Source organism: Tachysurus vachellii, chromosome 4 (genome assembly GCF_030014155.1).
Source record: "Tachysurus vachellii isolate PV-2020 chromosome 4, HZAU_Pvac_v1, whole genome shotgun sequence".
NCBI lineage: Eukaryota > Metazoa > Chordata > Actinopteri > Siluriformes > Bagridae > Tachysurus > Tachysurus vachellii.
In genome coordinates this window covers 25,404,043-25,420,278 of record NC_083463.1, presented here as the reverse complement: position 1 = coordinate 25,420,278, position 16,236 = coordinate 25,404,043, and the positions used below count along the sequence as shown (strand labels likewise).

At 37.3% G+C, this 16,236-nt stretch overlaps 1 protein-coding gene across 3 annotated transcripts in view; it reads right to left on the bottom strand.

Moving 5' to 3' along the window:
• caskb (calcium/calmodulin-dependent serine protein kinase b) overlaps positions 1 to 10,701 on the bottom strand; it is a 56,847-nt gene extending 46,146 nt beyond the window's left edge. For all 3 annotated transcript variants that reach the window (XM_060868526.1, XM_060868527.1, XM_060868529.1), the window contains exon 1: positions 9,893 to 10,701. In XM_060868526.1, the coding sequence (XP_060724509.1) occupies positions 9,893 to 9,951 (59 nt within the window). In that variant the 5' untranslated portion in view covers positions 9,952 to 10,701. The remainder of the gene's footprint in view (positions 1 to 9,892) is intronic.
• Positions 10,702 to 16,236: the final 5,535 nt, after the last annotated feature.

The following is a 16,236-nucleotide window of genomic DNA, read 5'->3' as shown; positions in this document are numbered from 1 at the left end:
TGACTGACCAGAGGCCCGGATTAAAAATTGTTTTTAAATATAAGTTCTACTTAATCATAATCTTGCAACTCCTCCTCGAAATTTTGGCCAATCACTAAATAATGCTCAAATCGTTATGAGACCTGTCTAAACAAAGGTAATCGACCAAAATTTATCATTAACAGCCATGACCACAAGTAGCAACAAACACCAACACGGCTCACAGAAGATGGGTGCTTCGGCCCACAAAACTGCTGTTTGCGTTATATTGAAGTGTGTTAGACTTTAATATACTGTAACAGCACAATGGACTTCACTTTAGACCAAGGGCAAAATATCAAATATAAAATTACTATTTTCTTGGACCAACTGACCTACAGAAATAAAACACAACCAAAAAACAATTCTCTTTCCTAAACTCCCTTACCAAAAAAAAAGACCAAACGCCACACACAGCATAAATGGCACAAGGACACCCCTACTACTAATAAATATAGAGTAAATTGATATTTTAAAAAAATTAAAAGTGCCTATATACAAATGTAGGCAGCCAAATAAAAACAAGGGGCAGATCAAGCACATATTCAGGAGAGACAAAGTTCAAAATGAAGGTAATCACAGCCAAAAACATGTAACATACAAAGCTAGCACAACTACAAATGGAATGATGAAAGCATCAGCAAATCAAAGCTCCCAGCATTGGTTTTCACCGCAACTATATACTGTCCCTTAATGATCATCTGGTCAAGGGTCATCTTGGGCGGAAATAGCAACCCTTGGCTGATGGAGCAGCAGCTGAAGCAAAGCAGGAAGGTCCGGGATGGAGGATGCTACAGTATGGACCGACCTGCACAGACACACGTATACAAAAACACACAATACATACCCACACCTTATGGGTTGTAAAAGTTGACGTGTTCCCAGTTGAACTATCAAAACCCTTGGCTCATGAGGAGAACTGCATAATGGGTTTTCCAATTTTGTCAGATGCATTTGTTTAAAGAGAAAGCTCAGTCTGCTATTAAAAAGTTGCAACAGACACATTTTTTAAAGGTATAAAAAGTATGCATGTTTTATGCATGAATAGCACTAAGCCTACTACTGGCCATAAAGTCCAAAATTCATAATGTTTTCAACATTTTAAGGCTTTAGAATAACCATTAGCCTTTTAATCTTTGCACACTTAAATTTTCATAGCAACTGATTAGATACACGCTACCAACCAAATGGAGTCGTATGGTGGATTTTTAGCATTTTAACACTAAACCCTGTTTTTCTGAACTATTTTATTCTTTACATTTTATAAACTAGATTAGACATTAAATTAAATTAGAAATGCTATTTTGGCCCACACTATAATTTTTTGTTTATTAATCTCCTGTTCCTCACAGAATACGCTACCACCAGCACATATATAGTATGTAACTATCTATCAATAAATCAATCACACACAAAAATTTCTTTTTTATTTTGTCTGTCCATTCACCCATAAGAAAAAAAATGCTCACTCACAACAATCATACTCACTACCCTCTGTTTGCTACGGTTTTCTGGTAGTCAACTGTCCAGCAGGTTTGGTAAACCTGAGTCCAATGCAGCCTCAGCTTTCTGTTCTTGGCTGAAAGAAGTGGAACCATCCACTTGATAGACTGACATGTTGTTGAATCATCCACCAGGGATTGATGTGTTGTGCATTCGGAGATGCCTTTCTACTATCTACAATTATAAAGAGTGTTTATCTGAGTAACTGAAACCTTTCTGTCAACTTAAACCAGTCTAGACATTCTCAGTCAACTATTCTTATCAACAAGGAATTGCCACTCACTGGATGTTCCATCTTTATCAAACCTTTCTGAGTAACTGTAGAGACTGTTGTATGTGAAAATCCCAGGAGATTAGCAGTCCAGAAATACTGAAACCAGCCTGTCTGGCACAACAATCATGCCACGGTCAAAATCACATTTTACATTTGACTGTCTCTTTTTTTTAATGAATTTATAGCATGACTTTCTAAATTGAACAAACTGGGCAGCAAATACAATTTTTATGTACAGCCACAAACATCAGAAGGATCATAGATCCTATAAAGGAATAGTGTACTTGTGGGTTTGGGAAGCACCAGCAACACTGCATGGTAGCATCCTTGACCATTCATGCCAAGCTATAGTATATGTTTACATGATTTATTTTCTTATTTTCTACAGGGAAGCTAGGGTGATGTCACTAAAGCAAACTGGTTGATTTTGCTGTTTGAACAAAATATTTTGGTAATCTGCATCCTTCCTCTTCCCTCTCCTTCCTTCTCTTTCTCACACTCTCACAGACACACAAAACACCTTGTCCTCCCCTCCTCGGTACCCTTAAAGGAGCTGTGTCTATTTAACACTAGAAACTCCAAAGATGAATCCCCACATCCCCCTCACATGACCATAACTGCAGAAAGAAAAAAAATGTAAAGGAATAAAGATAAGCTTTCTTATAATAACTGGTTAATATCTACATGCCAAAAGTATTCAGAGAGTATTTCATTTGAAATATTATTCAAAATTGTTTACTTCTTGTGTGCCAAATTAGCAATGTTTACATGCAAATATTTTGACAAGTATTAAAAATAAGGGAAAAAAATCCTCTAGATTCTGCAAAAGTACTACGAATGAAATATCAATAATGCGTCCCTTGACTAATCATACTCATTACCTCACTGAAATCATCTGCCATGAATTCCAACAGAGATTTCAAGCCAGAGGGGGAAAACACAAGCAACGTAATTAGACACCTTTGGACACAAGGTTGTGACACTTCATTTAACTCATATATTAAACCTAATCTTTAAATACTTCCTGTTTAAAATTACATTAGCTTTTTATACCTAAAAATCTGACAGTGACTGAAAATATTTTAATATTTAGCAGCTCAAGCCTCACTTTTCAACTTCACAATATCTTCATAGACAACATTCTCCCAGTTAACCCAGTGCTCATTTTACCAATTCTGTAACACTTTTACATTTTTCTTAGAACAATCTTTGCTAATTGCTATGACGACAATAATCCCATGCAACAACCTGCCAGCATTTGCAATTGGATCTTGCACATCATATCAATTATTTATAAAAAAATTTAAATAAAATGTAATATACAAACAGTAGTTATTCTATACACTTTAGTTATTAATAAGTTAGTTAAAAAGGTATTGGTATTTTTTTTTTAATTTTATTTTATACAATGTCCAGAAGAGCTAGACAAATACAATTGAACCGAATTAAAAAATGTATGAAGCAACATCAAAATAAGCAAACGGAACAAGTTCTTAAGTTGACCAGTGGAACATTAGAATAGAAAGATTTAGTTTAAACAACAAGTAAAACGCAATAGCAAATATGACCTGCTCCACACAAAGATTTTGATGACAGCGAAAAACAAAAACTGTACACAGAAACTAGAGAGGCAATACAAGTAAAAAGACAAATTTGAAGGATCTGGATTTACAACAAATCTACAACAAATCTCTGGACTAGCAGAAAAATGGCTGTAACTGCTCGGGTCATAACAAAAGATTGGCAGATGCAGTCATAGAGCCTGGACTGTGCAAAACTGAGGGAGCCCTTAACTGCGGTGTTGGGAGAGCAGTGGTGCCTTGATATACATCATATGAGAGCAATTACAACTGCAGTCCATACTTTGTGCACAATCTTGATTCGGCAATTCTCAATGCTGAACATGTCGGCAATACCTTCTCTCAGCTTTATCAAGATCCAACAAACTGACAATAGAGCAGACTGATTTTCGTCTACCACTACACAAACTGATACATCGTGAACATTGGGGATTAGTATACAACATGGTGGATCACATTTAAAACAACAGCAAGCTGTTTGTTAACTGATAACAGAAATTAAATGCGTTCATTGAACCATCGTTGCGTCAGTTAGCTGTATGGTCTTCGTCTTTATCAGAAATCATTTGAAGACATTGGCAGGAAGGAGTTAGTGTTGCATCTGTGGTGAACTCAGAGTTTGCGCTGACCCATTGGTTCCTCAGGAGCTCTCGGGTGCACAACAATAAACTGTTGTTTAAAATGGACATTATTTACATTTACATTATTTTCTGTCCAGTGTCACCCAAATGAGGACGAGTTCCCTTCTGAGTCTGTTTCCTCTTCATTTTTCCTCTTCATATCATCTCAGGGTGTTTTTCCTTGCCATCGTCATTTATCATTAGGGATAGATGTTAGAGATAAATAGTTAGATCATTTTAAACTTTCTCTATTTTTTTCTCTCTTCTGTTTCTATACGTCTGTAAAGCTGCTTAGAGTCAATGTGAATTGTTAAAAAAATGCTATACAAAATAAATTGAATTTAATTACCACCTCAAGCCTAAAGAATTGGACATAACTTCATTGGAGACACTGAAAAATGCTATTTTCAGTCTAAGGGATTTCACTGAAGCATTAAGTAGAAAGCAGCATCCCACAATATCCCCACTCCTCCCACTGCTGGAAAACTGAAACAATTTTAACAGTATCTATCTCCGACAGCAAACTGAGTTCACACATCAACGATTGCATAAGATGTGATTTGCAAAGCCAATTCAAGCAGGAAGAGTTACAGATGACTTTAAATCTCAGATGCATAAATGTAGCACAATTCAAAGACATCTTTGTGTCTAATGTGGAAGAGGTGGAAGTGCGGTTGCAGCAACAGGTTGTAGAACAAGTGGTACGTGCAGTCCTGTCAGTGAAGGTCCAAATCAAGTCAGGAATAAAGGGACTTTTGGCTTAATTATGGAATCATATTCACACAACTGAGGATGATGCTACTGTCTCTGCAGAAGTACAGACAGAATTACAGTACACTTACCATCCACACCTCTACATTTATGCAATGATCCCATCAGACAATCATTTGGAAGAAGCACAATGCAAATAGACATGCAGATACAGGTCAACAGCTTAAATAAACACTGAGAAAGCAAGAGATTTGCGAGACCAAACTAGGTTCATCTCCAGGAGACAATACAGCTCCTTCCTGAGTGGAGTGAAGGCTGTGAATCCCCGTCGTGTTTATACCTGTGTAATATTGTTTGTACAGATAAACATGGTACCTTCTGAAATTGCCTCCAAGGATAACCCAGCCTTGTGTTTTATTATAATTATTATTTGCTGATTTCTTTTGATTTTCCTATGGTGTCAAGGCACTGAGAAAGGCAGTGGGCTTTAAAATAAATCCACTCCATTTGACTCTAATTTGCTAATCAGAAGCTAAATAGCCTAATAGCTTGACTTCATTTTCAGGAATCTTTCAAACTGCCTAATTACTTGTGTCCTTCACAAAGTAGACGTCCTAAATGACTTGACAAAACCACAGTTTGCTACATTGGAAATCTGTGAATTGGATTAAAAAAAGCTTTATTGACAACCTACGTGCATGTAAACTTCTGAACTACAACACTGGCATCTGTGAGCATCAGAAAAGTGCTTCACAATGACTTCTCAATACAAATTCAGCATTTTTAGCCAGTTGAATGGCCCACATTTAAGAGAATAAGACCGACACAGCTTTGGCGTTCTCTTGTTTCTCTGAGAAGTAGCTTAGCTCTGATCTGAAATTTTTAAACATAGTACTTTATATACACTGTAAAATATCTACAGCTGATCAGCAAATAGCCCAGAAAATGTTGAAGGGTGGCGCTCACTTGCTAAAGATATATTTAAGGAACCTAGATAGCTATCAATATTACAAAAGAGCACTCAGTAACTCATAATGACATACAGTCACATGCGATCATGTTCTATATTTGCATGTATATATTTCCTGCATTTCCTGTATTGTGGCTTTCGTCCACTGCAGGACCAGCTTGATCACAGTAGGGATTTACCAATGTATGTATTACACTTTTGAACAATGCAAGTTGGAGTTTTGTATTGCAATTTCACTACATTTATGTGTAAAACCAGGAAATTTGTGCTCTTTAAAATCTGCCAAAACACTACACCAGGTAGGCCAGCTGCACTCAGAAAGTACTGCAAAAGAAAGATATAAATGTAAATATTTAAAGAAGAAATTGACAATATTGAGATTATTTTGTCTCCTAGCTCCAATTAAGACAAGGGTTTGCATCAATTAAAAAATTTGATGGATTAAAACTAATTATTTGGCAATGTTATAATATTTTTTAGAAACAGTAATGGTTAACTTGCAGCACATTTTTATGTAGTTAGAGAAATGAAGAAAAGCATGAAGACTGAAATGAAGAAAAGCATGAAGACTGAAATGAAGAAAAGCATAAAGACTGAAATGAAGAAAAGCATAAAGACTGAAATGAAGAAAAGCATAAAGACTGAAATGAAGAAAAGCATAAAGACTGATTTCATGCAGGTTAGAAGTGTTTAATGATGATTTCATTTCCAGTTGAGCTCCTGAGCTGTAACACTGGTCTCAGTAACACTGGTCTCAGTAACACAGGGTGGATCTCAAGGGCTTTTTCATTACCAACACAACTCTAAGCTGAAATACTGCCCAAAATCACCATTTCTTTCTTTAACGTTAATTATTGTGTCAGTTCAATAACCTCCGGATGTTAATTATAAAACAATATAAAATAATTTAATAATAATATTAAAAGGGGAGATATTTGACTGTCAGCATCCATCTGTACAATTCATCTATTCATATCCTTCACGACCAAAATATACAAACATCATAAAAGTTCATTAATAGTAATGTTGAAAGGTGGAGTGATGTTTTTATCCGTGGCTTTGGGACACAATGACAGTTAGTCTGAGTGTATCATGTACATTAAGGCTAATCAATGACTATTTCATGTTAATGTGGTGTTACCGGTGTGTTAGCCACCAGACACGGGCTAGTTACTGTACATGTTAAACAGCACAGTGATGTACTATAGTGATGTACTGTAGTGATGTACTGTAGTGATGTACTGAGACACAGTGATGTACTGTAGTGATGTACTGTAGTGATGTACTATAGTGATGTACTGTAGTGATGTACTAAGACACAGTGATGTACTGTAGTGATGTACTGAGACACAGTGATGTATTGTAGTGATGTACTGTAGTGATGTACTGTAGTGATGTACTGTAGTGATGTACTGAGACACAGTGATGTACTGTAGTGATGTACTGTAGTGATGTACTGTAGTGATGTACTGTAGTGATGTACTGAGACACAGTGATGTACTGTAGTGATGTACTGTAGTGATGTACTGAGACTAGTGTTAATTTCGTCAGACGAGACGAGACGAAATATGTTCGTCAACAACCTTTTTTTCATGGCTAAGACGAGACGATGACAAGACTGCACCAAGACAAGACTGTCCAAAAACGCTGACTAAGACTAAATTAACATGCATTATTGTTGACGAAAAAAGACGAGACGAAAATGTTTTGTATAAAATAAAAACTAAGATAAAATCTCTCTCCATTTTCGTCTACAATTGTCTCTGCTTTTTCATCAGCTGTTACGTCTTTAAAATATTCACAACGAGTTCGCGGCTTCGCGCTGTTGCTCAAGTTACAAGTTGATCAAGTTACAAGTTATCCTGCTTATTACATTGCTACCTACCAAATAAATCGATAATTTGACTCAAAATGATGATTTAAAAATGAGTTTATTGATTTAAAAACGATTGTATTGCTTCCTCTAAAGAAAATAGTGCGCTCCGTCTCTACGGTTAGAATCCTGTGTGTCCATGGCAACGCTCTGTTTTTCATGGCAACGGTGTGTTATAAAATAAAATAGTGTGTGCGTAGAAAGAATTCGTCCACACGCCGCTCAAATAAATAAATAAATAAATAAATAAATAAAAACTCCTGAGCGCAAGTCCACCCCTGGTCTAGGCAGCTTTTTGTGTTCAATTATATTTCCTGTCGCTGCACAGGCTCTTTTATTGTACATGACAGCTTATGTCCCGATGACCGGTCTTTGCATTACATTTACATTTACATTTACAGCATTTGGCAGACGCCCTTATCCAGAGCGACGTACATAAGTGCTTAAATCTCTAACATTGAATACATTAATGCTGGCTCACTAAGTTACATACTTAAGATACCATGAGTTTAAAACATTTGTTCAAAGTTACAATGAAAGTGTCAAAGGTGTCATTACGATTAAAAGCAGTATCAATAAAGTAAAAAATGTGATGTGCAGTCAAGTTCGAGTGTATGCACTGTTTAAACGAGTGTTCAACTTCTCACTGATACTTTTGTGATTCGCGGAGTTTTGACAAGTTTTATAGCCTTGATATTGTTTCTTATTCAAAAGTGGTGACAGAAAAAACTCAGCACCCCCAACCTGAAGCCTCTTCCAACGCCTCTGTCACAATCACATCATAATCAAAATGAATAATTAGGCTTAAAAGCAAATGTATATGTAAGGGAATCAAGCTTAACAATTACATGTAATATTGCTCCAAATATCATCAATAATGGTGTGTGCAATACATTATATATATATATATATATATATATATATATATATATATATATATATATATATATATATATATATACCTACAGTTTTGATCTTAGGGTTTTCATTAAGTTATTTATTTCCACTATAACACTTGTGTTCTTGATATTATTGCATTTAATGAGGCCTCATTGTATTTATTCCTACAAAAGATTCCAGATGTGGTCAAGCTACAATTTTTTGACTAAAACTAGACTAAAATTAGTTACTACTTTTAGTCGACTAAAACTTGACTAAGATACCTTGAGTTTTCTTTTGACTAAAACTAACCTAAAATGACGAGACTTTTAGTCAACTAAAACTAAGACTAACAAAAAAGATATGTGAATGACTAAATATGACTAAAACTAACAAGGACATTTGGCACAAGACTAAGACTAAGACTAAATTAAAAATAGGTGACGAAATTAACACTAACTGAGACACAGTGATATACTGTAGTGATGTACTGAGACACAGTGATGTACTGTAGTGATGTACTGTAATGATGTACTGAGACACAGTGATGTACTGTAGTGATGTACTGTAGTGATGTACTGAGACACAGTGATGTACTGTAGTGAATTACTGAGACACAGTGATGTACTGTAGTGATGTACTGTAGTGATGTACTGTAGTGATGTACTGAGACACAGTGATGTACTGTAGTGATGTACTGTAGTGATGTACTGTAGTGATGTACTGAGACACAGTGATGTACTATAGTGATGTACTGTAGTGATGTACTGAGACACAGTGATGTACTGAAGTGATGTACTGAAGTGATGTATTGCAGTGATGTACTGAGACACAGTGATGTACTGTAGTGATGTACTGTAGTGATGTACTAAGACACAGTGATGTACTATAGTGATGTACTAAGACACAGTGATGTACTGTAGTGATGTACTGAGACACAGTGATGCACTTTAGCGATGTACTGAGACACAGTGATGCACTGTAGTGATGTACTGAGACACAGTGATGTACTGAGACACAGTGATGTACTGTAGTGAAGCACTGTAGTGATGTACTGTAACAGTGATGTACTGTAGTGATGTACTGAGACACAGTGATGTACTGAAGTGATGTACTGTAGTGATGTACTGAGACACAGTGATGTACTGAGACACAGTGATGTACTGAGACACAGTGATGTACTGTAGTGAAGCACTGTAGTGATGTACTGTAACAGTGATGTACTGTAGTGATGTACTGAGACACAGTGATGTACTGAGACACAGTGATGTACTGAAGTGATGTACTGTAGTGATGTACTGAGACACAGTGATGTACTGAGACACAGTGATGTACTGTAGTGATGTACTGTAGTGATGTACTGAGACACAGTGATGTACTGTATTGATGTACTGTACTGTAGTTATGTACTAAGACACTGATGTACTGTAGTGATGTACTGTAGTGATGTACAGAGTTACTCACTTCCCGATCACCTCACACAGCTCATATACATCTTCAAACAGCACGTCGTCGTCAGCCATCGTCCAGCGGCAACCCTGCTAGTGATCTCCGGGGAAAGCCGACAAAACCTGCGGTGTGTCTGTGAAGCAAATCGACGACTGCAGCTTTGTTTCGTTCTGCGTTTAGATGCAAGCACAATATCACGAGGTTGCTATTCACCGTGTAACGCACTTATTTCCCGTTCAGATGATAATTCCCAGGATGGCAGTTGACAGAATCCGGCTAACTAGCTTAGCTTAGCTCAGCTCGCCTTGTGATGGGGTTATCGGGCTTGACGTTCCTCCGCCCCACCTTCTGCTTCCTCTGTAATCCGCTGATCCGAGATGACCACAGTATCGGGAACGTCGATTAAAACGCTGATCCAAAGATGATGTCGTCGGTGAGAAAGAAACCGGTTTTCCGCCGATTTGGCAGCAACATCCGTAGCGCGGCTGCACAAGCAGCTATTTAAAGATCCTCGCTTACTGAAAATGGTTGACAATCTAACACTAGCTAGCAGATTAATAAGACGGGTACGGATCCTTATGTGTAACGTTTCTCGGTTTATACCGTTAGCTGCACGAATCCCTGTAGCTTACATTACTCTAACAAGGCATATGGTGCCCTCTGAAACTGCACAACACGCCCTGGTTCTAATGGATGCAGCGTATTCCAATAAAAATTTCCGAAATGTAAAGCTATCGGTTTTCTTCTGGCCTTCGTTCCCTGAGTGCCAGTCTGATGCTCAGAAGCTGTTACTCCTGTCCAAAATCCAATGGCTCCTCCCTCTGAAATGTATGAAACTAGATAATAAAGAGCCAAAATGGCGGCATTTACGCAGTCGAATTCCCGGATGGACCCAATATTTCACGTACAATACTTGAGCCAAGATGGCGAGATAAGGGCGCGTCTCATCGCTTAACGCCCGGCAGTTTCCTAAACACTCTTCTCCCCCAACTGAAAATCCATCACCACAAAACAGCCAATCCTTAGAAACGTTATCACAAGATCTCAGTAGTTTAGTAGATCATCACTTTACGTCAGTGTCTGGAAGGTTTTTTTTTTCTAGCATTAGAAATGTGGTCAAAAAATACCTAGAATCAAATTCCTCTTTTTATATATTTAAATATTACTTTCAATGAATGTAAATAAATATTATATATTTATTTAAGTATTAAAATGCGGATGTATTTACAATATAAAAACGGTTGTCAAAAGAATTATACTATACATATACTGTAGTTCATACAGCATAAAAAGCTTTTCCTCTAATACATATCCATCATGAGGAATCATTGTGCTGCACAAACTGATGTAACAAAAATGTCCTAGGATTGCTGAAGGATGATGGAAAAACAAAACCCTCTGATTCCCCAAACACCCTGACACCTAAAAACCCTTCATTCTTAATCCAATTCCCAGAACAGAAATTCTGCAAAAATGCAGACATTTTTGCAAAATTTCTGTTATTCTCAGAATTACCTGAGTTTGCTTTATATGGGGAATAACTTGGCAGTGAGACATTTCTTTTACCTTTATTACGTTTTAGGAAGTGTTTGTTCTTTGCTGTGGTGTACAGGTCTTCAGGCTGTTGGCACAGTGTTTGCGAACAGGAAACAGACTCTATCGGTCCTCAATGGGTATGATCTGTTCTCAGCTTGTACTTCAACTTGGACCACCATTCACTGACATTACATCATTGTCTCCCTATTGTTTTTTGCACTTCTTGTGTTGTTATTGTTAGGGTACTGTTTATCTTTTTTTCCCCTGCTTGTTCTTTCGTTTACCATTTCAGTCCCAGTACTTTACTAACCTAAAGCTTTTCTATACACCAAGGTGGTAATAGTTTATTTGAGTTACTATACTTCCTGTCAAACTTAGAACTGTCTGGGCAGTTCTCAGGCACTTGTTCTTCTGGTACAAGTGTGGTTGTGGTTCATTCCATCTAGCAGATCAGCAGGTCATCTTGACCATCAATCCGGTGTCACAGTCACCTTAAATGTATTATTTGACAACAAAGGGTGGAACGATAAATCTTCATAGTAAATTCATTTTATTTGAAATTCTTCAGATGGTGAAATAAGGGACTGAAAAACTTTTTTATCAGCCTAAACAGCCTTATCCATTCTGCCTTACTAAATGTGTGAATGCCTACCTAATATATAACAGGGTTTTCGGTAATTTCTGTGTTCAGAGATGCTTAGCTCAGTGAATGACAAAAGACACTTTGCACAAGAATGTGTACCACTTATTTATTTATCTATTTATTTGTCTATCTTCTTGCATACATTCTACCTGATATATCAAGTCAGAACACCATGATATCAACATGAAGAGATTAAAGAGATTTTAAGCAACAAAAAAGATAACAGCAGTTGATGACAGAAAGACTGTGACAGCTATTAGGAAACCCCCCAAAACAGCAGTATGTGATGTCAATAACAGGGTAGGGTATCAAAGAAGACTTCCTGAGCACAAATATATACAAATATGTACCACAATATGCAATCCAATCATCAGCAGTAAGAATTAGGAAGATAGATAAAAAATCACAAAGAATTACAGAAATTATCAACAAAAGTTCCGGACCCAATATTACCTGCTACAAACTGATAGAAACGCCAGAGAAAAGATCTGCATATTATCCACAACATATTATCCTGTCTGCCAATTTACAGAGAAATGCATCCACTCTAATCAGGAGAAACTTCATTATGTAGCAAGACAATTACCTGAAACACACTCTCAACAGAACGTCATTGGGGAAAAGTGGAAGTGGCTTGGACAATAACCAGAATTTAACCAGATCACTGATTACTTAGTAATTCAACTGCATTACTGTAATTTGTTTTTAAAATTGTAGAAAAAAAGGTATTTTTTGAAGGTGTGAGAGAAACCAAACTTTATAGAAATTGCTTAATTAAAACTTGGGACAGAGTAAAATTGATGAAATAAAATGTCCGATCCCATTTTTAACATCAATTAAACACTGATTGAGTTAAGGAAATTTGGTCACCTTTTTAAGGATTGCTGACCAGACAGGACAATCCCCAGAGTCAACAGCATAAAATAAGTTATTGTTTACTTTTATAATAGAAGTTGCAGTACTCTGAAACCCGATTAGAAGACTTTTAGTTTAGTGCCAGTCTTTTTCATTTAAAAAATTAATGTTTAAGATGAGTTGGTAATTAAGATGGGTTGGTAATGCAATACGCTTCCGTAGGTAATAACACAATAATGTAGAATTTAGATTATGTTTTTTTAAAGTTGAACCACTACATGTGTAAAACATGCCTGTGTTGATAATTGCCTAAACATACTGACTCAGTACAATGGATTCTTTGACGAGCTAAAGTGGAATTAACTTCAAGTGCAGAAATAGTAGATTGTACTCCCTCATTAGTAGAAATAGTAGATAGTACTCCCTCATGCAAGTGAGATGGGCCTGATTGGCCCAAAGGTGGCACTAGAGTAAAGTGTATACATTTTGGTCCCAATGACCTGAGTTCTACAAACTAAAAACAAAACTTATCACCAGTGATACCTTGGACTAATTGGAAAGCGCGATTTTACTTCACTCAAAGATTTTTTTGTTAATTTGCATGAGCTGCAAAACCTAAAATATCCTAGGATTTTTAGCCTATACTCACAGATTTGGTGTCAAAATATGCAGCAGAATGACACTCAATATTTGTTTATTTAAACAGCTGTACATCATAAGTGCTTTTGCACATATTCACTAGAATATTTAAGGGCACATAAAGGTAGATATTCTGAAGTCTTTTGCAAATAACTGTTATTCAGGAACTGCATATCCGGGTCAACCAAGCTAAATCGAACTGAGTACAGCTTAAAATAAATAAAATTTTCAGCATAATAAATTACATGTACACAAAGTTACATTTACACATACTGTATTAATAACTTGATTAAACTCTCTTAAAATTATTAGTATACCATTCATTCATTCATTCATTCATTCATTCATTCATTCATTCATTCTCTACCACTTATCCGAACTATTCTCGGGTCACGGGAGCCTGTGCCTATCCCAGGCGTCATTGGGCATCAAGGCAGAATACACCCTGGATGGAGTGCCAACCCATCACAGGGCACACACACTCTCATTCACTCACGCACTCCGGACAATTTTCCAGAGATGCCAATCAACCTACCATGCATGTCTTTGGACCGGAGGAGGAAACCGGAGTACCCAGAGGAAACCCCCGATGCAAGGGGAGAACATGCAAACTCCACACACACAAGGCAGAGGCGGGAATCGAACCCCCAACCCTGGAGGTGTGAGGTGAACGTGCTAACCACTAAGCCACCGTGCCCCCCTATTAGTATACCAATTGTGAATAAACATTTTTTTAAAACTTGTTTTAGTCACAGCAGTATTACTACCAGGGATGTGGGAGCTCAGTGGATAGCGTGTTGGACTACTGATCAGAAGATCATGGGTTTGAACCCCAGGTCAACCAAGCTGCCGCTACTGGGCTCCTGAGAAAGGCCCTTAACCCTTGTAAATGTTAGTCACTCTGGATAAGCTTGTCTGCTAAATGCCATAAATGTACAGTTGCATGATGTTTAATAGTTAGGTGTCTGCCACATTTCATTAATCTCACAGTTTGATTTCCTTACGTACACATTATTGGTCATTACAGACAAATACAGTTTGGAAAGATTCATTAGTGTTTAGCATGTTTATCTATCTATATTATGTAGATTGTAGAAATTGTACAAATAAAATTTTTCTCCTTTCAAATAAAAAGGGACACAGACTTGAGGGCTTTCTGGGACATAAAGTGTCCAACCTTACCAGACATCCCAGTTCAACAAACACCCTAAGCCCATGAACCCTCCAGATCTGCTCCTTTACCTAAGAAAGGCTATTCATATAAAGCTAGACTAAACAAATGTGTTTTCAGCCTGGACTTAAACACTGAGACTGTGACTGAGTCTTGAACACTAATTGGAAGTCTGTTCCATAACTGTGGGGCTCTGTGAGAAAAAGCTCTGCCCCCTGCTGTAGCTTTTTGTACATGATGTACTACTAAATAGCCTGCACCTTTTGATCGAAGAAGGCATGACCAGCAGCTGGAGTCCTAACTAGAACCAGAAGATATGAACACATCCAGAGCCGATCGGCCCTATACGCTCACTACGCAAGTTGCATAGGGCCCCACAAATTACGCAAGGCCCCACCTCCCATGCCTCATTTTACAGCGCGTGATGATGTTTACTGTGTAGATGACAATATGAAGCAGAGCTATCTATCTGGCCATGAAAAGAGAAAAAAGAAACAAAATGAGAGTGAAATGCGAGAACAGCAATCAGGTAAACTTGTGTTCTCTTCAAGTTTGATGACAGCAAGAGCAAATAACAGTAAAGTTAAGTTGATGTGATTCTGTCTCTAGTCTCTATCTGACTAGCTAAATTAGCTGTCTGTCACACAACAATTTATCGCGTGAACATCCGCGTGAATAAACGCCCAAGGGCAACGGTGTTTATAAACGGCAGCTCGATAACCATGCCGCGCGTCAACAACACGATTGCGCATGCAATCGTACACGAAATGACACGCATGCTTTCCAGCAGCAACATCTGTGTGGGGACCAGTAAAAAAAGTAGTGTGATAGCACTCCTACATGACAATGTTTATAGTCTCTCAATCAAGGTTACAACAACGTTAATGCAATATGGAAACCAATGGATTTACATGGGAATGGGCATAATGCCAGATCAATATGAATGCGCATCCCTCAGTAAATAATAACCATCAGGGATCAAGGGCCCCTTAGCAGAATTTTGCTTAGGGCCCCAGGGAGGTCAGGATTGGCTCTGAACACATCACCCCTATCTTATCCTCACTGCATTGGCTCCCAGTCAAGTTTCACATTGATTATAAAATGCCATAATATTACTAAACTATAAAGCACTTAATGGTAATGCACCATAGTACCTGAGTGATTTTTTTTTTTTTTATGATGCCTACTTCAATCAAAAGGTGCAGTGTAATGTTCGGGACTCAGACACAGTCTCAGTATTTAAGTCCGGGCTAGTGTTAATTTCTTCACCTATTTTTAATTTAGTCTTAGTCTTAGTCTTGTGCCAAATGTCCTTGTTAGTTTTAGTCATATTTAGTCATTCACATATCTTTTTTGTTAGTCTTAGTTTTAGTCAACTAAAAGTCTTTTAATTTTAGTCTAGTTTTAGTCAAAAAATTGTAACTTGACCACATCTGGAATCTATTGTAAGAATAAATACAACACGTACGTGAACACGTGTTATAGTGGAAATAAATAACTTAATGAAAAGCCTAA